A 25,038-nucleotide genomic window follows, 5' to 3' on the forward strand; every position below is an offset into this window, starting at 1 on the left:
AGATATAATAGTTTTACCATCAATTTAAACATGAGAATGAGGAGAATACATTAAACATGCTCCAAACAAAAGTGTAATTATTCTAAATCAAAATCCACATTTTGGATGAATTTTAAAGGTGTTGTCTTCAAACTGACATCTAAAAAAAGATTCTGCGGTTGTTCAGTTTCAAAGTGTTAATGTTTGAGTTTCAATTCCTTTTTTTAATTTAGCTGCGTGAGCAACTTCACTCAGAACCGACCAGATGAGGCCAACCAGGCCTGTGTGTCATCAGTGAGAAAAACCACGCTACGTTTGCCAAATCTGACACAGATCCGGTCTTCTGGACTCCTGGATCGTCGTCGTGATGGCACTGACACGGTGAACTCTGGCGAGGCTGCGGGCAAAACACCAGTTTGTGAAGCTGGTTACAAAACAAGGAAAATTTCCATGTGGATTCTTGTGGTGCCATCATGCAGCAGCCTGGTTACTCAACACTGGAATCTGTCGTCATTCAAGATTTCACAGCGTTATGAAAGCGCTTCTGGCTTCAGGTTGAACTCAATCAGACGAACTTTCTCCATCGATGTCTGACCTTCCTGTTCTGATAGGAATTTTAAGATTTTACTAACAAAATGTAGCAACACACCTCATGATTTCATTCATATAATTTACCAAATGACACACTGTAATAGGGGAAAGTACTCAGCAGCATATCAAGAAAAACAGCCACAAATGGCTTCTTTAAAAAAATTCAGAAACTTGTACATTGACTTGCTCAGGTATATATTTTTGTTACCTGCCTTCATTTTTCTGTAAAAGATGGGAGCAAAAAGCAAATCCAGCCAATATAAAGTTAAAAACAGATCACAGATTGAACGGATCAGTAGTGGATCCTTCAGCACATTCTTCCTTTAATACTGTTTAATGGCAGAACAGGATGAAAATACCAGGCGAAAAGAACAAAAATAGTCTCTATCATATATTTAAGATGCAATATTGATTTTGTTTCAGTATTTAAACCTTTCAGTTTGGTTGAAGGCACTTTCAAGACTATCTTTATGATTAAAATATACTGTTATTTCAATAATTGTACAATTGAGAAGAAATTCATTCACTGGATTTTTGCATATGATTAATAGAATTTGATATTTGTGTGCAAACAGGATACAGTGCATGCATTACAGATGTCTTTTTAAAGAATTGGAATATACTACAGCAAAAGCTTCATGTTTTTAGTGTTTTCTTTATGTTTTTCGTAAGAGCTGCATCAATGCATTCTTTCATAGGAAAACAATTTCATTACTCTGTGATTAATCTGTTATTTTCAGTATGAAAGAACCAGACTTTCACCAGTCTTCTCGGGTTTTTAATCCATTCTGACAAATCTCAGTTCACCGCTGTTGTATTTTATGCTGTCAGTTCGCTCAAGTGTAACATATGAGTGCTACAATTTGAGGACAAACAAGAAACTACAAGTCATTTATTGTAAACACCACTCTGATGTTTATTTACATGTTTGCACTGCAGACTGCACTACACACGGAGGTGAGCGTCAGCCGTCAGCCGTCAGGCGCCTGCGTCTGCGTCTGCGTCTGCCAGTCCAGGGTGAGCGAGCTGCCGGAGCTGGTGTCGTCGCAGCAGTCCTCGGCGTCGGAGAAGGAGGACATGTAGTGGAGGCCGGTGACGCGGTGGTAGCCCCCCTGCAGCACGTGAGGGTAGGAGGAGAGCTCCATGGCTCTGCGGCCGGTCCTGCCGATCCTCACGGTCCACATGTCCACCAGCTGCCTGCACATGGCGCAGCCCATGATGCCTCACGTGACAAGGATCACAAATCTAAACACACTTACTGAGACTCACTCATTCACCAGGTTACACAGGGGGAAATACATGATCACACACATATTCACAAGTGAAATCCTGCATATTTGCAACAAACGTTAATAAAATATGAATTTTTCTATTCTATCTTGCACTGTGTATTTAATTTACATTATATTTACTCCAAAAAAAAAAAAAACACATATATAGGTAAATAACTGTAAAAGTCAATTTGAAAAAATCATATGTGCAGTTTGACTCTTTGACAGTGAGTTAGTGTTTTCTTGGAATGTGCATGAGTCATTCTCTTCTATAGAAGGTGGTGGAGGAAGAGGGGAAAAAGGCAAGTGGGAGGTGCACACAAAAAGGAAAAGGCTCAAAACACAAAGTGGAGCTGCTCATCCAATCAAAGGAGAAACACAAGAGTCTCAGACCAGCCCTGCCCTCAGGGCTTCACGGGGGCACGAGTGAGGTAAGTTGGAGTCATAACCGGTGTCTCTCCTCCTCAAGGTGTTCTTAGTCTCTCCCAGCTGCCAGACACGGCATGTAAATATTTACAGACACGGCTTTACCAGAAACCACTAAGAGGGAGAGAGTTGCTTTCGAGAGTGTGTCTGCCTGGTCTCCGTTGAGATGTGATAACTCCTTCCTCCAGCTTCAAGTTCACGGCGTCTTCATACAGAAGCTTTGATAGATGATCCGGTGTGGCACCAGTTATCTTCTCCTCAGCTTATTGGAGCTGAGCGCTCACGAAAACCCTGACGAACAGCTGAAAACAGACACGATAATCTAATGAGAAGCAGATCAATACTATAATTTCCATTTCAGACACAAAAATACAGATACAAATGTATACACACACATAAAAACACACAAATATACACATGTATAGTATATAGACAAACATATTTATACAGTTTCACATTCATTCAGACAGTGCTCCCACCCTCACTAAAAATATATACGAGCTCCAATGTATCATCTTATTTACAGTGCTGGAGACCCTCATATTATTTGATCACAGGTTTTCATCCCTGTACTTGTCGACGATAATCAGTTTGGGTGCTGTTGTTTTTTTAAACATACTTATGCTTGGACATCATTTCTGTTCTTGACTGAGTTTATTTCAAAACCCTCACGCCGCTGAGTGAGATGCGCCATCTCGTCACTCCTGAAACTTTTCTGGAGTTAAAACACAAACAACACTGTGTTCTCACTTGAAATGCTGTTGTGGAAAAATGGGACCGAAGTTTTGTATTTACCCAACAACGTTTTGAAAACCATGTCCAGTTACACTACAACAAAACGCTGAAAACGATGTGGCTGGCATGCCAGGCCACGAGTTGGCGCTGTTCGTTGTTTTTGTAGTGATATCACACACTCGGGTGAAGAGAAGAGACACTATAAACATTAACAAGGACGGGTACTTTTGTATGGACAGGCCACCATGTTGTTGCTTTTACTGGTGGCTCCCAGCTATAAAAGTGCCAAGTCCCAGGAGAATGTGGCCTGGGAGCCATAGCCATATAAAGAACTCTTTGTAATGTCTGTGGAGACCGCCATTGTTGTTTTTGTTCATCGACCCGCGCATGCGCAGAACATCCCAGTATGGCGGCGCGCATGCGCGGTAAGAGCTTTTCCGCTTCAAACATTTAACAATGGCGAGTACACGGACGCTCGTTTGGACAGACGACGAAGTTGAGCTGCTCCTGCGGGTGACTCTCGACTACAAGAATACCAAGTCCCAGGAGAATATCTACTGGGAATCCTGCCAGTCGAAATACTACGACATCTACCGCGAATACGTGGAGCAGTATCCGGCGTGCAGCCAGGAAAACGGCAAAGACTTTCCACACGAAAGCGTTATAACAAAGGCCCAGGTAACGTCCAAACTAAAATGCGTCAGAGGAAAATACAGGCAGGCGGTGGACTCCGGGCGTCGGAGCGGCCACGGCCGCGTCGTGCTCATCTACTACGATCTCTGCCAACAAATATGGGGCGGGCCGCCGTCGACCAGCTCCCTGGAAGTCGGCCTTGAGACCGCCGATCTGCGGGTCGGCGTCAGCGACAACACGGCGACCACCTCCCGGAGTTCCACGCCGCTGTCGGAGTTCGGCAACGGCATCACCTACGCCCCCATCTGCTCCCCGGATCCGCCCGAGGTCGTCCGGGAGCGGCGGGACGGGATCGTGCAGGTACGGATGCATTAATGCAGCGGTCTGCAGACACATGAGGCTCCGGAGCGCATCTTCAGCATCCATCCGTCAAGCGCTCACTAAAATATACCTGAATAAATATCATGTCTCTCTTTTTTAAATTTTATTCCACATCGATGTCAAATAAGGCCCAAGCTAAACACAGCTGAATGAGGCAAAACCGCTAAAAAAAAAACCAGCAGGATGCAGGATCAATGGAATGGATAATAAAATAATGGATGAAATGGTTAAAATGACCTAAAAATGAAATATAGGGAAAACGGTAAAGCTATAATGATTAGATTTGCAAGTATACATAAAAAGATTGAAAGAAAAATAACAGGAAAACGAAAAACGGTGGAATATAAATATATATAAAGGGAATAAACACAAATATACTTATAAATGCTGTAACCATGAGGAAACTAGTGGCTATAAATAACCAGAGCAGCTGAAATTGCATAAAATGGCTTATGTGAAAAAAAAGTCCATGTAAAATTGAAGGAAAATCTCTAAAAATGGCTGCAAAAGACAAAAATAAAATCAAATATATGTTATTCACAGCCATGCCAGGTCTGCAACCTGCAAATGTTTATTTTTCATTTTAGGTGATTAACATATTTTGTGTCTCCACACAAAATGTTTATGGTCATATAAAGGTTGCAGAGCCCTGGTTTAGTCTGTTTATACTGTTCTCACCTCTGTGAAAGTAAAGTGTAGGTTTAACATTCATTTTTTTTTAAATACCCCAAACAGACTATTTTGTGTGGCTTCTGTTTTGAAGGCGAAGCTCTCCAATCACAGGAAGGACCGGCTGAAAAGGAGAGGCCACTGGGAGTCGGCAGTGGATGAAGACCTCCGACTGAAGAGGCGCATTGTGGACATTTTGGAGGAGTCTGAGAGGCGTAACAACACGAGACTCGACCAGATCGCACAAAATGTTTCCACTATAACAGAGACTATCAAGGAGGGCTTCTCCCTTCTCTGCACAATGATGCAGACGCAGCACGATGATGGGAAACCAAGAGAACCTTTTAAAACAGAGTCCGAATTTTAAAGCCTGTGATCAGAAATGTAAACACAACATGAAAATAAAGTTCATCTCTGCACCCATAAGGTCAATGTGAATATTTTAGGCATCAAAACAAAGTGGCACAGTGCTAATGTCCAAAATATTGCAAGTAAAAATCACATTTATTCATGTATATTTGTTATTTTGTTTGGTTAATGTACTTTGAGTTGTATCTGAAACATGTAAAAGTGTCTTATATGTTCTTCTAACCAAGATTCTCCTGTATAATTTGATGTATAACAATATATTCAGTTTTTATGACAGCTTCTCTGTCTGCTCCTTTATTTTGAAAGGGGTTGGTTTAAATTATCTTACCACTTCCTAGAAATTAATGACTAAACTGGCAGTAAAACATTGCAAAAAAATAGAAATTAAAAAGCTGAGAAGAGGCTGGAAAAATAGTATTAAATAGTGGTAAAGCTGGAGAAGTGTTCTGGAACAAGTTCAACTAATCAGCTACAGGTCAGTGACATGACATGGAGGGGAAAAAAAAGTTTTTCTACAGTAAAAATGAACATTGTGAAACAAAAACGGATAATTTTATCATCCTTCCAGTGTTCATGATAACGCTGAAGTGCCAGTTTGAGGTCCTGGTGGTCTTCGGATCACTGCGTTTAGTCCGAGCTCGACTCTGTCCTGGAAACTGATACTCGGTTCAGGAAATGACTGTCTGCGAAGGCGCTTCACCGTATGACCCACAAACACAAACCAAAGCCGTGTCGTGCGAAGAAGAAGCTGCATGAAGTGTGTCTGGACGCAGCAGGCCTCTCCTCTTCACTGAAGCTCATTTAAAATGGACTGAGGCAAAAAAGAACATTTTATAAAATCAGGCTGAAGAATGTGATCGGCCAGTCTCACACAGGGTAGCGTTGTGGCGCTGCAGCAAACACAAAAAATGCCACTTTGAATGTAAAACTGATTGACAGAGTCTCTTTCGATCAAGTTCTTGGATGTTTTCGCCTGATCCGAGTACCGGTGCTGGTCTTTCCTGTCTGCAGTTCACATCTTATGCAACAGAAACCCTGCATGATATCCTTATTTAAAAAATAAGCGGATAAATATTCCCTTTTTTTTTTCTTTGACATATGTATTTTTCTAACTGAATTAATCACGTTGTAGAGAATAACCAAAAATATAACACTTAAAAAAAAAAAGCACTTGTTACATGAGACTTAGTAACTTACACAAGCAGTTATTTCATCTGGTGATTAACCAAAAATCATTAGTTGGTTTGAGCCAGTGTGTAGTGAGAGATTTGGGAGGCGGTGGTGGGTGTTGTACAGTTTAACCTCTGTTCGGAGGCTCATCCTCCCACATTAAAAAAAACAAAAAAACAAAACCTCCTGCATCAGTGTATCATAGAAAAACGCAGCAGCTGGAATCTCACAGCGGATAAAAGAGTTTGTTACTTTGCAAGCGTGAAGAATCTTGTCTTAAGTTCTGGTGTTAAATAAACGTGGATTTATTACATGGACAAACCCTCGCTTCCCCGTTTCTTTTTTGCCTCTTTCACATCTTTCCAAACCCTTTTCAGAACTTAGAATGTTCAAAGTTTGGCTTTTTTTTTTAATTCTTTAGCTGCTCCTGAAAAATGTGCTTTGGGGAAATTAAAGATTGATGCCAGACTGGGAGAGAGTGTGCTGGACCATACATCACACACCAGTCAAACAAGCCTGCTGGTGCTGGACAAAGTTACAGTGTGTGTGTGTGTGTGTCTACGGGCTGGCAGATACAGTAAGAGCCCCACGTCGGTTGTGCTTTTGCCAAATATTGTGTGGAGAGTTGAAGGTACACTTTAGAGGAGGGGAACCGCTGAGGGGTTGATAATGTGGAACATTAAAAATGGATGCAGGAGCATCCAGAATCCAGGTTGTTTCTGGCAGCTGCGTGGAACAAGAAGAGGTCGCTTCACAAACACGTTCATTTAGCTGATGGACTGCTACAGTGAACCATCCATGAAAATCTATGTCTCTCTATCTGCCATTTTCCTCTGTTATCAGCAGTTTTTCCTCTTCGTTCAGTGCAGATTTCTGCTGCCAGACCTGCAGCAGGCTGGAGCTCGGCGAGCGACTCCACCGAGACAAACCACTTCCACATGAGTTATTTCAACTAATAACAGCACACACTCTGCTCTGGATATCAGCCTGCCCTCTTTCTGTGTCACGGTGTTGGGTTTAAACCCCAGCCAGGCCTTTTCTATGTGAAGTTTGCATGTTTTTTCCATGTGTGTGTGTGTGTTTTTCACTCCAGATGAATCTTTATAAGGCAGCGGATCGTTTCTCAGATCTAATTTTCCAAAGCAAACACTTGTAGACACACCCACTATCAACAAAACAGAGAAGCCAGAAGCTTCTGATTTGCAGCCGTTGGAACTCTTCCTGGTCTGAGAACATGTGGGGAAAAAAAACTCATTTTGACAACCTCCAAATGAGTCCTGAAAAACTGCTCAATACTCTCAACTCTTTACGATCACTCAAAACTTGGCATTTTCCCTCCAGTAAGGTCACTGTCACTGCTGTACAAGCATTCAAAAATGGCATCTGACAATGTCCCTCATTGTAGGAAGTCTTAGCTTTAGGTTATTATGGTCTTCTTTGACGCCCTCAGACCGTCCTGGGATCTCCAGTGTCTCCAGTTTGTTCCCACATCCAGATTATGAACCACTGATCTAAACTCTACAAATTCCAGAACAGTCAGAATTATTTCCTCACAGTAGTTTATTTGTCCTAACAATTGAAGTTTTTACAGTTGATTCATGCAGATTTCCTCCATATCTGCAGCCTGACCTTCATCACCCACATCTGTCTGCTGCACAGAGCGTTAAAAAAAACAAAAAAAAAAGACTTTAAAATGAGAAGGACGGAGAGGACAAGTGGTCTGCTGCTCCACGCCACACCCATCCTGTCCCAGGCGTGGACACAGCAGGACCGAGCCTCTCTCGCTCTCGCACAGCGGCTGTCATGACTGTCATTACCCCCCTGATTTAAGACACAGTCGCTCCCCGGACAGCCGTTCCCGCAGGACGCTGAATTATTCATCCCTCTGTGGCGTCTGATCAGCGTCTCGGAGCGGACGGAACCTGCATGTCACTGATCGGCCACACTTTGGAATGTGTCTGAGCAGATAACGCTCAGAGACACGCAGAGTGTTGTGATGCTGGGATGCTGCAGCGTCGCTCCACAATCACAGCATCACACACACACACACACTTACACACACAAGCTTTCCCAGTAACGAAGCGGCGTTTGTCCCTGCGTCTCTCTTACCTGGACTGGCGGTCTGCGTGGATGCCGAGCGTGTGCATGGCGTCCTCTCGGCAGCTCGCTCCCTGCGCTTGCCTCTCGCTCCGCCGGTGTCTGGATGGGGCTCAGCAGGCATGTGGGACTCCAGATGACATCACTGATCCTCACTTCAGCAGCAGCTCTCCTGTACGACACACACTTCCTACCGAAACACAGCTGAAGGTGTGTCCTCCATCTTCACGCGCTTCCAGGTCACATCTGTCGAAAAGCTCACGTTCGGTCACCGGATTGGTTGCGTTCTTCACGTTTCACTGTTATCATTCCAGTGTTTCTTTGCCTCCAACATTTATTACCAATTTTGACATGCTAAATATAGATCTGCATGTGGATATCCCAGGAGTTCTTAAAAGCAGTGGAACAAAAATGAACCTTGTCGTGTCAAAACAGGAGTTTTACTTCCCTTTAACTTCACCAGCATCAAAGTTCAGGAAGCCAGAAGGATTCTGACTGGAAACATTTCATAACACTGAACGGAATAAAGCAAGTTTTCGTATATTTAAACCTTCATCAGAGCAAGAAAATCACAGTTCATATTAAGATCATGAATTATTATATCAACAGTAAAGAGGGAAAAACTGAACACTGAATATTCTTTTTGAACTCGGGGATAACCTTCCCTGTTTGTTGTGATTTGTGTTTGTATTTATAGCAAAAAGAAAAGAAAAAACACACAAGTTGAAATATACAAGATCAGGCAATTTTATTCCTTAAACCAGTCATGGGTAATTACATCAGATATACAGACGTTAAGACTGAGGTCGGAGGTCGGCCGCTTTAAAGTCCCGTGCTGTCCGAGTGTCATCGCTGTGAAGCACATACTGTCAAACACCGGGAAAACATGAGTCAATCACATCAGGTGTGTGTCTGTGTGTGTGTGTGCGTGTGTTTGATGAGATCTCTGATTAACGGTCCGACCGCAGCAAAGCTCCCGGTGAAATGGAAATCTCACACGCATAGCTACGTGTTGTAACACAAGCAAACAGAGGGGTGGTTGGAGATAATTACCCCTTCACATCTCTTAACACTGCTCTGTAATAAGCCGCCCTGCTCCCACACACACACACACACACGCACACACACACATACACACACGTTCAGGAGCTGTGTGGTGTCACTTCCAGAGCAGAGCTTCGATTGCACTGAGATTTCTCTTGTTTTTTTTTATTGCACTTAAGCCCCTGAAGAGGTTTCTAAACATGACACGCGTGTCGTATCGTCACTGAAAAGATCATCAGCCATTAAAATCCTGGAAACGTGGGCGAGACGGACGAATCAGACAACAAAACAAGCCAGCTTTCATCTTGGAACCGATGATCAGTTCATTAAATATGATTAGTCAGGGTTTACGCCATGTGGCAGGAAGGCTGAAGACATTAACCGATATCTGAACATCTGGGATCATCGACAGAACACTGATCCGGTGAGGTTTCTCTCAAGAAGCAGGATTCTAGAGTGAAAGATCCCACAATGCATGGAAGGAACTTAGTATGCATAATAAAGACAGGTTAGTTAGTAATTGAGGGAAGTGCAGGACTTTCTGCAGTATAAATATGAAGCTACAGTTAGTGATTAGCTTTGGTTCACAAGAAGATAAAAAAAAAAAACAAGGAAATTTTCTACATTTGATTAATAAACTTTAACATGCTGGAAGGTGGAATCTCTGAATATTCAAAAATAACCAAAGGGCCTTTAACTGGTAGAATTCTTTGAAAATACATGCAGTTTTCTGCATTTTAACTTCATGAAGACCCACGTCTCTAATTTGATTTCGTCTTCTCTGACAGATAAATCCAGCGAGGGGGTTTTAAAGTCTAATCCTGAGTCTAAAAGTAAATGAATTCTGACAACTTTACAGCACGGTCAATAAAATGTACTGAGATTTAAAATGTCCCTCCATAAATACGGAAGCCTGTGGGTGTGTTCTCGGCTGAAGGCACTGCTCACCAACACACGGCAGACTAACACACTGATTCAGCTGAAGTTTCTGTGTTAGACTTGAAACATTTTAGATTGTCCTCAGGAGAAATTGTAGGAAGAGTTAAAATAAATTTTTGTTCTGGATGTAACGTTCTGTTTATTTACTGATTTTAAAGCCCCTCTGATGAGCAGTATGTGTTTCTCTCACTGGTTTGGGAAAAACTACAACTTCCAAACTGCAGCATCTAATAATCGGGCCGAAAAACCTCAAAATAAAAACACAGCTTAAGACAGAGTGAAGGTTGATCCTGAAATTTATCACTTTTAATGGATTCTGCAGCAACTGGCAACTGAAAGATGGAAATGTTAAAAATAACTTAATCTAAAAGTTGCTTAAATTCAATAGGGGTTAAATAAAATACCTCAGAATGGGAAAAAAAAACTTTTGAAAACTTAAATATCTCGTGAAATAAATATCTGCAACAAATCGTTCACCTAAATTTAAATTAATATATAATTTATTTTATCACTTCTATTTTACAGTCTAAGTTTTTTTTCAGCAAAGTTTGCTTTATTTGTACTTACACTTGCAGGATTATTCAATCTTTAACTGCTCTCTCAAGGCTTGATAAATAACTTCAGATTTCCTTTCAAAATTCTTCTTGCATTCTCGTAAACATTCAAACAAAATTTCTCTTACACGTCTTTAAAAAAAAAAAAAAAGGCAAATGTGTGATTTATCTACGGATTTATCTACGTAGCCACGCAGGAGCAGCTGGTTTATTTTTCTAAGATTGGCGTCACGTTTTGCACCGTTCAGCAAATTCCATATTTTCAAAAAAAAAAAACAAACACTAAGTTTGAAGAAACTCCCAAGAATTCCAGACATGGAAGCTGTGCGAGCAGCGGCGAGCTGCAGGCTGAATGTTTACCGGTCCGATCTGATGTGTTGGCGGAGCCGCGATAAGGAGAAGGGTGGATCGGTCTCTTCCTCTTCCGGCTGAGGAGGTTGATTTTTCAGCAGTAAACAAGCCGCGGAGTCTCCCACATATTAAATACAGCTGGACTGTACACAAAACTTTACAAAAAAAATCGGCTTATCTACACATGAGGGAAATCTACAGATGTGCACGGATTTTCACAAGCGGACGCTCCGGAGAGCGGCGTTTGGATTTTTTGGTTGAAAAACAAAACATGCACACAAAAGAAAAATAGATAAAATATACACATATATTTATCATTCACACTGCATCAGAAATGTTCAGCTTTTCATCTGACGGCATCACATAATATGATGAAGCACAACAGATTTATAGACGCTGGGGAAAGTGGTCTCGCTTAATACTGCCCTCTGTTGGTTCATCCGGTACTGCAGCTCTCCTGAATGTGGATTCTCACACATCTCTGTGAAAAATGTGATGATCCTGAACACTTTCGAATCACCGTAACAGTTAGAACATCATTCTTCTCTGAACACCTAAATATTAAACGACCCGTCCTTGCTCCACCGTAGCTTATGAAAGCGTCAGTTTTCTTCGTATCCATAAATAAATGTGTCCTTACGCCTATTCGATAAAGCGAATGAGAGTCGATAATTCAATCCAAGGCTGTTATCATGTTTTGTTTTTTTGAGGACTGGGTGTGTCGTCCTGTCTCGGGAACGTCTCTCTGCAGCTGCATGCAGTCCGACCGTGCAGAGGATCCCCGGGGATCGCGCTCATGCACGTGAAAACAAACCCGCCCGGATCTCCACGACGGCCCGTGAAAACACGCGTCGCGTCGTCCATTCCTGAGGGCTCGCTGCGCGCCGTGCTTAAGGTCGGCGGCGCAGAGGGCTTGGATGTGTCTGGGATCTCTCGCGCTGTGTGGGACCTTGTTGCTATGGCAGCGGGTAAACAGAAGAGCTCTGCGCCCGCGAGCGGCGTTCAACAGCTGCAGACGGCATCCGGGCGCGCTTTTGTTTTTCTAATAACACTGAGCGTCAGAGTGATCCCGTAAATAAACTAGACATTATTAAGTCGCTCCTCTTGGAACACGGCTGGAAATTAAAGCGCTGCTACATTTACAAAGTGCTCACGTTGGGGCTTCTTCACCAAGGTGCAAATTCCTCAGCCTGCCGCGAGGGCCGGAGCGTGGACAGTGGACGAGGCGGTCGGAGGACCTGGGGGGGGCAGCAGGAGAGGAGAGACAATCTGAGAACACGTGATGGGAGCGCGCCCCTCCACTCCCACCCTCCAGCTTCACTTCACAGCTGTTGGACTCCTCTGTTGTTCTTGGCTTTCTGTGCAGATTTCTCACTCTCGGCTGGAATGACGGAATTTATGAGCTGATTCGGGAAAAGAGTTTGGAAAAGTGAACCCGTTTTCCCAGAAGTTGCCTCACCACGTTTCAAACTGCTGACCGGAGTCACGTTTCTCAGTTGCTGTTGTGTTGGATGCATGTCGTGTCTCTCAGAAAGTGAAATATTCCAACCTCTTGTAGTCTCAGAGTGCTCTCGTCTCTGCCTCAATCTTCCGCTCTCCGTGAAGGCTGTCGGGGTCGGCGGGGGCCACCGTCTGCCTCACTGCGATTTCAGGGCCTCCGCCATAAATCCCCAACAAGTACTGCCATGTTTCCTCCGAGATCTGACCGTAGTCTGCGCCTGAGGCAACAAACACACATAAAACAAGGTTTATTGACCATCTCTTCAGTCCTAAACGCCCCCTTCAACAAGCCTCCCGCCCGGCGCTGAGGCTCACCTTGCTTCAGCTGGACGTGTCCTCCTTTCATCACGCCTATTTTGCTGTTGTCGATGGGGCCGGGCGGCTCTGAGGAAACCGATAAAAAACGAACCGTGAGAAGACGGGGAGACACGGACTCTGAATTGCGCCGCGGTTGCTGCCCGGTCTCACCGTTGTCTTTGCCCTTGACGAAGCTCTCCCACTCTCTGAACCACTGCATGCTGATGCACAGGATCACCGTCGGAGCCTCCTCAGCCTGGAACTCTTTGTTTAGCTGCAGACGGGGAACAAAAGAAAAACAAAAAATCAACGATCATCGTCATTTAGACACGTCCACAGTGTAAATGTCAGTCATTTACCTTAATAAAGGTGTCTATTTCCATTTTTCTGCGCTTGGCCAGAGCTTCGATCTCCACCTGACAGATGGCGCACATGTACAGGTGGTTGACGGCCGGGCCGCCGCCAAAACTGAGGACAGAAAAACAGGAAGATTTCTATCAACTACACTCATAAATGCTCATTTTAATTGTTTCTAATCAAAGTTGAAGGCTTTGGCTGTTGATCAGGCAGAGTTTCAGTGTGCGAAAAGACTTTGACGCTGCGTCCCGACAGGTCAAAGAGTTTGTTGAATGTCCCAGGACGTTCATAACAAACCGCCCCAGGCGTCTGTATTTCAGGATTACCTGTTGTAAAGGTACTCCCACACGTTCTGCGGAACAATCACCACCAGGTCGTCTATGTAGTGGTACTTATTCGGAGGGATCCCTGTGCGGACATAAAACACGCCGAGGTTAATGAAGAAATCCTCTCCAGCCGGCGCTGCTGAGCATTAAGATCTCTAACGACAAAGCGGGATTGTTTTTTTGTTCTCTTCCCACACAAAGCCCACAGTCTGACCACCGGGGTCCACTTGAGCAGTGAAGGTCTGTAACTCACATAAACAATACCGTCCTGTAAAGCAGCCAGCCACTATAATCCAAATAAAACTCTTTGTTATGAATTGTTTTTTTTTTTTTTTGCTTGCATGCAAATCATCTGACAGGATATTTGAGAGATTTAAAACTGCACTTTGACAAGAGGCTGAAAACTGGAAGATGTTCTGAATAATGAAAAGAAAAACAAACTTTTGTTGAGTAAATAATATAATATAGTGTCCCAGTAATGTGTGACTCAGAACATTAGACAAAAGCTTTTAGTTCCATGAGATAAACATCTGTTTCCACAGACCGAGCAGTAAATCACTGATGTTGACGTAAAACTCAGTCGAGTTTTCTTTTAACCCATGAAGACCTGCGACACTGATGTTTCCTCGAGAGCTGGATGGGTTAAATCAGGATTTATTCATCCATTCGTTCATTCATTCAGGTTTTCTTTTTAAAGTATCCAGACTTTGCATGTCGAGAGAGTGGTTGTGTCTGGTTTTGTTCAGCTCCACTGTCATGTTTTAACACAAATCAAAGAGAGAGGACCTGCAGGACTTCTTAGAGGCAATCCAGAGAGAGAGGAAAACAGTAGCAAGGAAGCGCGATCATCCTGTGTCGGACAAAAAGCATGAATGCAATCTAATAACCAGAGGCACACACCTCCGTGCTGACAGAGGAAAGTGTGATTGCTGATGGGACCCGGCTCGGCGAAGGTGTTGAACTTGTTCAGCCACTCCCTGGAGATGTAGAACTGCAGCAGGCTGGGCTCCTTCATGTTGGCCAGAGCCACCACCTTCTGCCGCTCCCTCACCGACTCCTCGCTGCTCTTCCTGCGCCGCACAGTCCGGGGGAAAAAACGCGCTCAGTGGCGGCGCTTCACGTTCTGAAGGAGTGAGTGAGGACAGACGGAGTCGCCTCACCTATAAAACAAGACGTAGGCCTCCGCGTTCTGCACCACCGTCTCGTGGACTTCAGTCACGTACTGGTCGTCGAACTCATACCACTGGCCGTTGATCACATTCTGACAGTACGCTATGTAGTGTCCACCTGCATCGAGAAAAAGGAGCAAAACGGTTAACCTGTGCAGGCAACACTGAGCAGAGAAGACATGGGAGTCGGAGGTGAAGATAGCCGTACTTCCTGCCGTGCCGTGGTGGCAAATGACTGACAGCAGGTCGTAAGTGGTGACCTGGGATGGACTCTCTTTGGCCAGGAAGGGTCTCATGTCGAGGCCCTCCAGCGGGAAGGACACGTGGCTGCTGATCTTGAACGAATACATGACCTCGTGCCGGAAACGCTTCAGGTGAATGCAGAGAATCTGCAGGACAAATAGAAAAAAAACAAAGCATATTTCATGCACCCACAACAGCAACCCACTTCATTTCTGTGGCAAAAAAAACAGAACAAGTACCTCTGGAAGCTTTAGCACTTTGCAGTATTTGACACCATTTCTCAACCTGGAGAAAAACATATCGATTAATTCATTTTTAGGACGATGTGATAAATGTTTGATTGAAGCTGAGAGTCGCTCACTTTTTACACCGTTCACAGCTGTACATGTTGTCCCCTGGAGCAAACAAATAAATAAATTACACAAATGCAAATGAAGACATGCTTGTCTCAATCCACAATGAAACACTTCCAGCAGATAAACACATCGGAGTCGACACCTTTGAGTTCATCGGCAGCAAAAAAGGCTGCGAGGCAGTCCTCCAGTGTGACCATGGGCCCCCAAAACCAGCTGGGAATACACGACACCACGAACCTGTTGGGAGAGTAAACATTACAAACGGCCGCAGCAGCCGCCGAGTCTGAAGCCTGACGTGACGCATGACAAAAAACTACGTGTGTGTGTGTGTGACAGTGCACACTAAGACACGTCAGACAATAAAGCTCAAACATGTAACTTCATCTCACTTATTTACTCAATCCCTAAAGGAGTGATCTGGTTTGGGGACAGCTGATGAAAATCCCACGGTCGCGTTTTATGACAGGAAAATAGATGATCATAGAAATAGAAAAAAGATTATTCAGCAGAAACCATGTGTTTGAAAAGAACCTGCTTCTTTAAACGAAATGCAACTCGACTCCTGCTGTGTCATCTGGAGGCCGAACACTCACAACCTGCCCAGAGGCACTTAATCAGTCCTGCTCAGTGTTCTTAATCTACTCCGAGCCATCAGTCCTGGACTGACTCCAGGCGTGCTCCGGTCTCCAGGTTTGGCCTGATTGATATGAGATAGCTAACGCAGATCGGTTCTGCTCGAACGGAGAAACAACCAAAATGAAGGCAGTGAGGAGAGGAAGAAGAATCGCTGCAGGAAGGCAAACGCAGCGTCTTTTCTGGTTTCTTCATAGTTTTCTTTGACCTACAGGCTCTAGTTATACTGGGGAGGAGCGGAGAGATTACTATCAGTTTCCACCTAAATCATCTGCATTGCAACACTGACAGTTTAAACAGATCTAAAAAGATAGCCTGGCACGCCAGACTGTCTCTCCATGCTCAGGGATACATGGGGAAACGTGTCTTGTGTGTAGCACATAAAGTCAGTCTGGCATGCCAGGCTACTAAAAAGATAAGTCAGATTTTTCTCGCTTATTTTCTTAAGAAAAAAAGGGATTTTTTTTTTTTAAAGGTGAGTGCAAGATTCAGCACGAACTTTGACGACCTGCATACGAGCAAGAAATACAGCGAACAGCTACATCCCTCGCATCAGCCAATCAACATGCACGTCCATTCTAGAGCCTTGTTTTCCTGACCGGCGTATGGAGTCCATGATGTAGGAGATCCAGCCCTGCGAGCCATAGCTGTCGGGACACACGCCGGTCTTCACCGGCAGGTTCTGATGGATGGACGAGTGAAGCTTTGCTAAGTCCTCTTTTCCGGGGATTGGGAGGGACAAGTCTTGGAAGGTTTCCACAGTCGTAGAGACCTGATTAAACCACAGTTACAAGGTTTCATTAGCCCAAGAAATGATTAATTCGGTAGATGTGTGACCAGTAGAGATCATTCTTGGCAGTTCACCTTCAAATCCTGCATTCTGATCACTGCGGTCATATTAAACTGAGGCTCTCCTCCTAATTGACCTCAGTGATCGACTTGCTGAATGCCAGCAGGATCGTGACTGTGGTATTTAATCCCAAACTAACCAATCAATACAGGCTAATATTGCTAATAACATGACTTATCCTGCACAAAAAGCACAAAGAAGTTATGCTTCTAACTCCAAATTTTCTAAAACATGTTCCTAAACTGTCTCTTTCATCAATCACAATCATTTAGAACTTTACATGCATTTCCGGTTTTGATAAGTGCTGTTTCACATCCAGTTTCTGAGCCTGGACTTAGAGAATGCTCGTCACATCATGAGCAGTGTGTGTAGCTTCCCCTGCTGTCTGAACCCGTGAAGCACATCTCACCCTGTCGCAGGTTAGACACTGGACCAGGCTGAGGATGGAGCCGTCGAAGATGTCCGAGATCACGCTGCGATAGTGCGACTGCTTCTTCTTCCTGGCGCTGAGCAGCAGCTGAGCTGGAGGACACACGGCGCAGGAGGGTTAGGGACAGCAGACAGACACACACTGACATTTTGTACTAGAAGAAGGAAAGAGACAGACGGAGGAGGCGAGAATCAGAAGAAAGTCCACCTTACTGTCAAACATTTTGAAATCTCTGAGGATTAATGACGTAGAAAACTGACACTTTCCTGAAATCCTGGTTAAATTTGTCCCCAGACACAAGAGGTTAACACAACGCGTCACATTTTAAATGAACACAGACAGGAGGAAGTGTTTATACACTCCAGCAACAGGCTGAGCATTAGACACTGAATGATAGGTTAGAGTCTGTCCTGCTGTATTTGTTCCAACAGTAAATATCTAAGTTATGAGCAGCAGAGGAAGCCGAACAGGCATCTGGTTCAAATCCTTTTTAATCACACTGTAATGCATACCGACTATTGCAATGAGCAGAAAACGCAACTCAGTTTTAAAAACAATAACAATAACAAATACATTCAAAGTAAAGAAACATCCGTCTCGCTCACATTTAGAGTCACAAACCATAACACAACATAATGTTGTCCAGTTTTGTGAAAATGATATTATTTTTGATAAGCACCAGCACATCAGTAGATTATGTTAATGTGTTTTTGCTCTCAGGTTCGTTGTTCCTTATCAGCAGTTTCCATTAGCAGTGTTCAGAAACAAAACACTTGGCAGACTTCTTTGTTTTGGGGCAGTTTGATTGATTTTTTTTTGTTTTTTTTTTTTTTTTGTGCTTCGGTGTGACATAGTTGGGGATTTCAATCGATTCCCTTGTTTACATCAGTAAATAGCACAATTCTGGAGTATTTCTGTTTTAATATATAAATGTTGTATTTATAGCGCAGCATATGAAAGCATTTTTACTTTAGCGCTGTATCGCCAACATCAAGCCCATAAAATCAGTGTGGAAAAACCGTGTTCACCGAAGCAACGTCAAAGAGCACCAACCTAACCTGATACAGTGGAAAACACTGTGGAATCAACCACAGAAATACAACACGACTGTGCTCTGAAACCAGATTGTAACCAGATGGCTGGAATCACGTCGGCTGTGGTCGACTCGAGTGGCTGCAATCAGAGAATTACACACTCAGTGAACCTGGAGGAATCCAAGACAGAAGTTTGGAAAAGCGGGAAGTCCTGAAGATTCCATCAACCTGATGATGCATCTTCCGTGAACAGTCAAATATCTGAACGATTACTAAACCCATGTTGGCGCAGAGGACAGAACTGCCTCTTCCAGGTTTGTGAGACTCTGTATAGAGTGTGTGCATGTGTGAATGTGTGTTTGATTGCACCCCACTGTTGGTGAATAAAGCCGGATTAAAAATAGATGAAATCTCAAAGCACCTTTTTTGAAGGAGTACGCCGGTCCTGCCGAGCGCAGGGGGCTGGAGCGCGGCGGGCTGGAGGACAGTTTGGGATGCAGCTCCTGGAGGGTTCGAACAGGACTGCAGGGAGTGGACTGAGGCTGAGTCATGGACGCCTCGTTGTCTGGTTCTAGGAAACGGCACACAAAACGGACGGTTGACCACACATTATGGATACGAGATGAATGAGTGAACGCAGCGCTGCGTGGCGGCCAGCCTCCTACCTGAGCTGGAGTTGCTCTGGACTTGCCCCTGCCCCGGACTCGGTGTCTGATTGTTTTCTGGAGTTTGGACCTCGGCGTTTTCAGACGGTGCGGCCTCCTCCTCTTCCTCCGCCCTCTCGGGAGCCCCCTCCTCGGCCGCCGTGTCCACGTCGGCGTCCTCGTCCATCTCCTGCGAGCCTCCGCGCAGAGGGGAGCCGGACACCCTCCTCTCCTTCAGCCTCTCCTTCTCCGAGATCACCGCCGGGGTGCCGGCGCCCGCCGCCGGTCCGGCCGGGGGCGACCGGCCGACCCCGTCGCACTCGTCCTGCACCGGCAGCTCGCCGTCGCCCGCCCCCCCGCCCTCCCCGCGGTCGCTGCTGGAGCCCGAGTCGCAGGACAGGAACTCGTCCTCGGACGGGGAGCGGTCCCCGTCCCGTCTCTCCTCGCCGTCGCTGCCCTCGCCGCTCATGTTGCACTCGGTCAGCGGTTCCTTCAGCTCCTCGTGCAACTGGTCCATCAGGCAGCGCAGGAACTCCTGAGTGTCCTGGGAGACGGGGAGACGCAGCAAGTCGAGTGGAAGATGAAAGTACAGGGAAATACTCACAGAGAGCGAAGCTGAATGCAGACGTGCTGATGACAATGACAGATGAGTAAAATTCAAAGTAAACTGTATCACTTCAAACAAACAAACGATGCAATGATGCAAAAACATGTTGCATACTCAGAAAAAAGCACAAGTAGAGACGAAGTAATAACATATGAGTTTAGCTTCTCTTGCTGGAGTTTATGTCAGATTAGGTTTGCTTCCTGAAGGTAAATTTTTTTTGCTAATTTTCTGAGTCAGTTCATGAAGTAAAAGCAACACTTAGCTTTATATTTGGGCAAAATCACCTGGTGACATGTGTCTACAAAGCTACATGATTAAAACTTCACTTTGTAGAAACGTGAGCAGCGTCTTACTTCCAGCTGCAGTTAAATAATCTCTTTTGCTGCGGTAAAGTTAATTCCCAATAGAACCTGCAGACTGGCTGGATTAGCCATTATAGTTTAACTGCTTAAAAGGTTATTAGTGTCAATTCTAACTGAACAAAAAGTGTGCATTTATCTTCACCCTTTTTTTTTTTAAGTAAGATGTAAAAAAAAAAGTGATTTGCTGCAGAGCAAAGTAAATGTTAGAATGAAATCCAAAACATAAAAAAAGTTCTAAAAACATAAACATTAGATATAAAAACATTTTTTACATATTCACTATAAAATCCATAAATGAACATATTGAACACTCAAAACTCATCACGTTCTGTCACCATCAGGCCTTTTTCTACTCTTTAACCCGCGCTTTCAGAGTTGATGAAGCAACTCAGACCAGGACAGAGTTTGACGGGAACACATGCATTTCTTGACAGTAACTCACAAAACAAGTTTAAGATTTGAAAACAAAGAGGGAAAGACGGTGTGGAGCTGCTGTTGAGTGATTCCAGGTGTAGTTACCTGCTGGGTACTTGTCCCTACCTGCTGAGCGTAACCACGAAACATGGGGTTTACTAGTTTGATGCCGTGGGAGAGGCTGGTAGGGACGACATAGCTGGGCCTGAGAAAGATTCAATTAAACATAATTTATCATCAAGGGTGAAGCTTTTTGTTTTTCATTTCCTAATCTAGCCACTGTTGTCTGTTTATTACCGTTTTTTGTGCCAAAGCTCTGAGATGAGTTTCTGGTAGCTTTTACACAGAGCGGGCTTCTTATCGGTTCGAACCAAGCCACTGCAGTCCAGGAAGAACTGAGTGAGAGGAGGACTGTTGAGGGAAGACAGAGTGAAAACTAATTAGACCGGCGCCGCCGCTGCTGCGAAAGGGAAACGCATAAACACAAGCAGAGGGAGGCACTGTCTGCATAATTGGCCAAATGTAACGGAAAGGCAGAGCGCTCACCAGTTGGACAGCGCTTGAAGCGCTGCGTTCATGTAGCAGGAGTTTCCAATGTTTTTCATGCCCGTCAAACCTACGGGAAACAATAAAAACAACAACTCAAGCTCTTTGTACAAGAAAGAATAAATACTACTGTATATATTGTGTGTGGAGCAACGCAGCAAAGAATTTTCCTGTGGGATTAATACACTATTTCTATTCTAGTCTGTTCTATTCGATTGATTATGATTCTTCCTGAAGCGAAATACATTTAAGATTGACAAAACCACTTCATCTAATTTGCGAGAACTTCTAAAAGCAGCAGAATCAGGTTAACTGGACTTGGTCATACATCCTGAATGAGGTTTTGCCTCTGATCCAAGTAATGAACTGAACATTTAAAACACGAGTCCAGCTGACCTGATTCCACGGCTTCATAGTGTCTGGATGGATTTGTACGGACAATTAACTTTGCTTGATTCGACCCTTTAAAACTGTTGACAGGTGTGAAATCAGATCTGCCTCACAGCTTCTGGTCGGAATGCAGCTGATAGAAGCTTTTAACATCTCGGGCTGCTTGATTCCTGCGTGTTTTTACTAATTCACCCTCACAGCATTAATCTGGTTCTGATGCTGCTTCATCAATGATCTTTCAGCACAACTCTGTCTTGTGTCAGCTACCTTTACTAAAACACTGTGGGGAAAAAAACAGCCATTACTTTAAACCAAACTTGATAAATCTGACTTTCGCCTGCAGGCCTTATGTTAGACAACCCTGGCCTAGAATGATAAGAATGTAGGTTATGCTTCTTGCTTATCAACGTCTTGTTACAACTTTTTAAACAGACAAATGAGCTGGTTTCACTCACAATGCTGTTTGTATCTGAATAAATTCCAACTCCATGAGAAAGTGTTGGTTTTAGTATTGTCAGCGTACCTCTGGGTTTCAGCTCATCCTCCTCCGATTCGGAGCCTTCTTCTTCCGCCACAGCAATGGGCACGGCTTTCAGTGGGTGACCCACTGGCTGCGGAGCGGCTTCCTGGAAAACGGATCAACCAATATCGTGAGCATTTTGTGCGTTTTTTAAAAAAATTGTATTTAAAATGAGGGATAACTTGAAAAACGGTACCTGTTCTGTAGCTTTACAGTGGTGTGGAGCAGCAGGCACAGGCACCAGGGCAGGCCTGTGCTCCAGAAACACCTCCCGCTCACATACATAACACCAGATCCTGAACGTGGTCAGGTTCACCGTCAGGTTGTGCTTCTTAGCCTGAAGCAAACACGCCGACAGTCACTGAGCAGAAAGACGGAGGGAAAAGGCTTTGCGGGAATAATCAGTTGGAGAGTTTACCTGTGCATGCAGGGTGCTGTGATCAGAGTAAGACTCTCCACAACCAACATAGGGGCAGTCATTCTGCAAAGCAAAAATACAAGTAAAAACAGGTTTTAACATTCTCTGAATAATCAGAGCATCATTAAGCCAAAATGGTAAAATACAAAACCCACAGAGAAAAGTTCCTGCATGTTTGTAAGCCGCTCATCTTATAATCACATTTCTGCACTAAAGTATCATGAATTATTAAGCATCACATTTAGTTCGAATCTCAAGTGGTTTACTGTATGTGCAGTCATAGCAGTGGTCAGTCTTCTGTGATGTTTCAAGATAAAACAGCCAGTTTTCCCTCAGGACAGCCACTTCCAAAAGGTTTCAATTCATGCTTTCTTTTGTTTTTTGTTTTGTTTTGGGTTTTTTTTTACCTGCAGACAGGCCCACAGGTTTGGTCCCCCAGCTCCACACGACTGGCACGTACCCTGCAGGATAAACCCATCATAAATCAGTCAAGGGTGAACGGAGGCTCAAAATCCATAGGCAGCGTTTTTACTTATTCTGTGCGAGCCCTTTAAAAATCAATAAATAACTGGTTGGAAGGAGAAAGTTCACTTAAAGCATGCTCACACTGCAAATCATTGAAATCATTCAGTAATCGCTGTGTTATTCTATGCATGTTCGGGGAAAACGTACAGATGATGCATGCAGACATGTAAATAGTTATTTTCTTTAAATTAGCAGCCATAATTGTGATATATGCAAAATGTTGGAATTTGTCCCTCGGTACTAATAATGACATTTTTCTGTCTCTGGAAAAGATAGAAAGTAGTTATGTTGTGGGAATTTTACTGAAGTATGATGAATATACATACTTGAAGAACAGACTCGGAAAAGTTTCCAAGTACTCAAATACCACTGAATTACAATAATGTCAGTGCTCACAATTATTTTAAGTAATTGCTGACATTAACAAGAGAGACCTTCCCCTAAAGGACTCGGTCCCTAACTATTGCAGAATCAAAGAGAGAAGGAGGACTCTATATATTTGTACTGCTGTTATATTGCGATTCTTACTCCATTCAAGTACTTGAATATATAAAACTTACACTTTGGCAATTTGTCTTGTGAATAAAAGCAGATGTAAAACTGGTAAATGATCTTATAGCTTAAAAAATGCATTTGAATATTTATTGTGGAGAAGGTAGATGATTATATTGGGATTAAATAGTGAGAGGTGTACTCAGGTACATGTTTGGACAATTGGGTGAGGAAAAACTGGAAGTAAAACAAAAATGCTACTTATTTATAATCAATAGGTTTATAAGTGATTTGCTGTTTCTACTCTAAATCAACACAGTAGAGGCCCAAATAAGACATAGTTGTTATTACAACAGTGTAGACAGGTAATAAGATACACAGATTCCAAAAAGGACAGGTCTTCTCTGGCTTCAGCTCCTGAACAGGTACAGACACCCACCTTGGACTTCTGGATGAGGTCCTCCTTGGTCACCTCTCCTATTGAGTCCAGGTGAGGACAGGCGTCTTGTTCTGCCATCGTAGTTTCTCCTCAGCCTGCTAATGTGTCAGTGAGCAGTCATTCAGAGAGCAGAGCAGAGCAGAGGCTGTGGTGGCTAACGTTAGCTTCATCACATCATCACACGCTCCGCTCCCACAGCAGCCGCATACACGCCGAACTCGACCTGACAGCGCGTTGTACACGTCAAATACCATGAAAAGTGTTGAAAGTACCTTTTCACAATAGCTCCCGGACCGTCTCCGGAGACGCTGTGGAGCGACGGGCCTTGTGTTTACCCGCCGAACGCTGCGAAATCATCTCCAGTCTGCGGCTCTTATCAGCGGCTCGTGTTTACCGAACGGCAGAAAGCAGCGGCTCGCGACGGCAGCGGTCGCTCCTCACCTCCGCGCGAGCAACGAGCACAGCCGCAAAGTGCGACAGCGGCACGAGAACGACACACGGGAGAAGACGAGTCGAGCCGAGCCGAGCCGAGCCGAGCCGAACTGAGCCGAGGCGAGCGACGCAGCCGGCCCACCATCCCCCGAACTGAACTGCCTCCCACCACCACCGACCCGGAGCAGGAGAGCCGCCGTGACATCCGCAGCGCGCTCCGGGGGCACGCACGACGCACGGCCGGAGGAGGAGGAGGAGGAGGTGGAGGGGGAGGAGGGCTCAGAGCAGGGGTCGATAAACATGGTAGAAAGCCTAAAAGTGCAAAATATATCTATAATTCATCATGTGTATTGTATCAATATAAATCAGCGCCCAGTAGTATCATACACTGGTTTATACTTCCGCAATCTATCTATCTTTCGCATTTTGTCAATTTTAGATCTATGGGATGTCCCTTTAACGTGGTATGCTGAAACATTAGCAAAGATTTGAAACATGTGTCAAGGCGATGAAGATACTGAAGTTTTCCCAGGGGTGTTTGATCAATTATTTCCCACCTCAAAAAGTAGATTGCGCTCGTCATCCGAAAGCGCATGCGCAATTGACCTATGCGCCGATGTGTATGCCAATTAAAGAGTTAATAGCTATGCAGTAGAAATGCCATAATGCAGACATATATTTCTGAGCTGTTTCTTGGAATACCAAGGCAGTTTTCTCAAAATGTATTTCTTTATGTGGCAGTTCTACATTTCTGCCGTCACATATCGTTTGCATATGAAGCATAATGAGGCACTTTATAAGTAGTCCTATTAGTACTCCATAGAGGCAAGTGGCTAAAAGTATTT

The 25,038-nt window shown here is 44.2% G+C and overlaps 2 protein-coding genes across 4 annotated transcripts; one reads left to right on the plus strand and one right to left on the minus strand.

Annotated features, from left to right (window-relative positions):
• Positions 1-3,435: 3,435 nt before the first annotated feature.
• On the plus strand, positions 3,436-5,906 carry LOC115383327 (uncharacterized). Its single transcript, XM_030085502.1, has 2 exons — positions 3,436-3,995; positions 4,780-5,906. The coding sequence occupies exons 1-2, from the start codon at positions 3,459-3,461 to the stop codon at positions 5,050-5,052; spliced, it is 810 nt and encodes a 269-aa protein (XP_029941362.1). The 5' UTR covers positions 3,436-3,458; the 3' UTR covers positions 5,053-5,906.
• A 3,146-nt stretch (positions 5,907-9,052) lies between these two features.
• usp20 (ubiquitin specific peptidase 20) lies at positions 9,053-24,379 on the minus strand. 3 transcript variants are annotated; one of them, XM_030085484.1, is made up of 25 exons: positions 24,034-24,379; positions 23,762-23,856; positions 22,713-22,766; positions 22,306-22,368; positions 22,084-22,224; positions 21,891-21,993; positions 20,978-21,047; positions 20,729-20,842; positions 20,537-20,636; positions 19,070-19,592; positions 18,826-18,975; positions 17,350-17,462; positions 16,690-16,862; positions 15,600-15,694; positions 15,463-15,496; positions 15,341-15,386; positions 15,067-15,247; positions 14,850-14,976; positions 14,590-14,759; positions 13,690-13,771; positions 13,366-13,474; positions 13,178-13,280; positions 13,025-13,093; positions 12,759-12,927; positions 9,053-12,447 (listed from the first exon to the last, which is right to left on the minus strand). In XM_030085484.1, exons 2-24 carry the CDS (start codon positions 23,837-23,839, stop codon positions 12,770-12,772), a joined length of 2,856 nt encoding a protein of 951 aa, XP_029941344.1. In that variant the 5' UTR covers positions 23,840-23,856; positions 24,034-24,379; the 3' UTR covers positions 9,053-12,447; positions 12,759-12,769. The 3 variants fall into 3 exon arrangements, with proteins under 3 accessions (XP_029941344.1, XP_029941345.1, XP_029941342.1); XM_030085485.1 differs by having other exon boundaries at positions 20,558-20,636; positions 23,762-23,859; XM_030085482.1 differs by having other exon boundaries at positions 23,762-23,859.
• Positions 24,380-25,038: the final 659 nt, after the last annotated feature.

This window comes from Salarias fasciatus, assembly GCF_902148845.1.
Source record: "Salarias fasciatus chromosome 7 unlocalized genomic scaffold, fSalaFa1.1 super_scaffold_4, whole genome shotgun sequence".
Lineage (NCBI taxonomy): Eukaryota > Metazoa > Chordata > Actinopteri > Blenniiformes > Blenniidae > Salarias > Salarias fasciatus.

Coding starts and splice junctions, on each gene's coding strand:
- usp20 (XM_030085484.1), bottom strand. CDS start 23,839: ATGGCAGAACAAGACGCCTGTCCTCACCTGGACTCAATAGGAGAGGTG. Junction 15,695..16,689: donor ATCATGGACTCCATACGCCG/GTCAGGAAAACA, acceptor CTCTCCCAACAG/GTTCGTGGTGTCGTGTATTC. Junction 14,977..15,066: donor CCACCACGGCACGGCAGGAA/GTACGGCTATCT, acceptor TTCTCGATGCAG/GTGGACACTACATAGCGTAC.
- LOC115383327 (XM_030085502.1), top strand. CDS start 3,459: ATGGCGAGTACACGGACGCTCGTTTGGACAGACGACGAAGTTGAGCTG. Junction 3,996..4,779: donor GGCGGGACGGGATCGTGCAG/GTACGGATGCAT, acceptor TCTGTTTTGAAG/GCGAAGCTCTCCAATCACAG.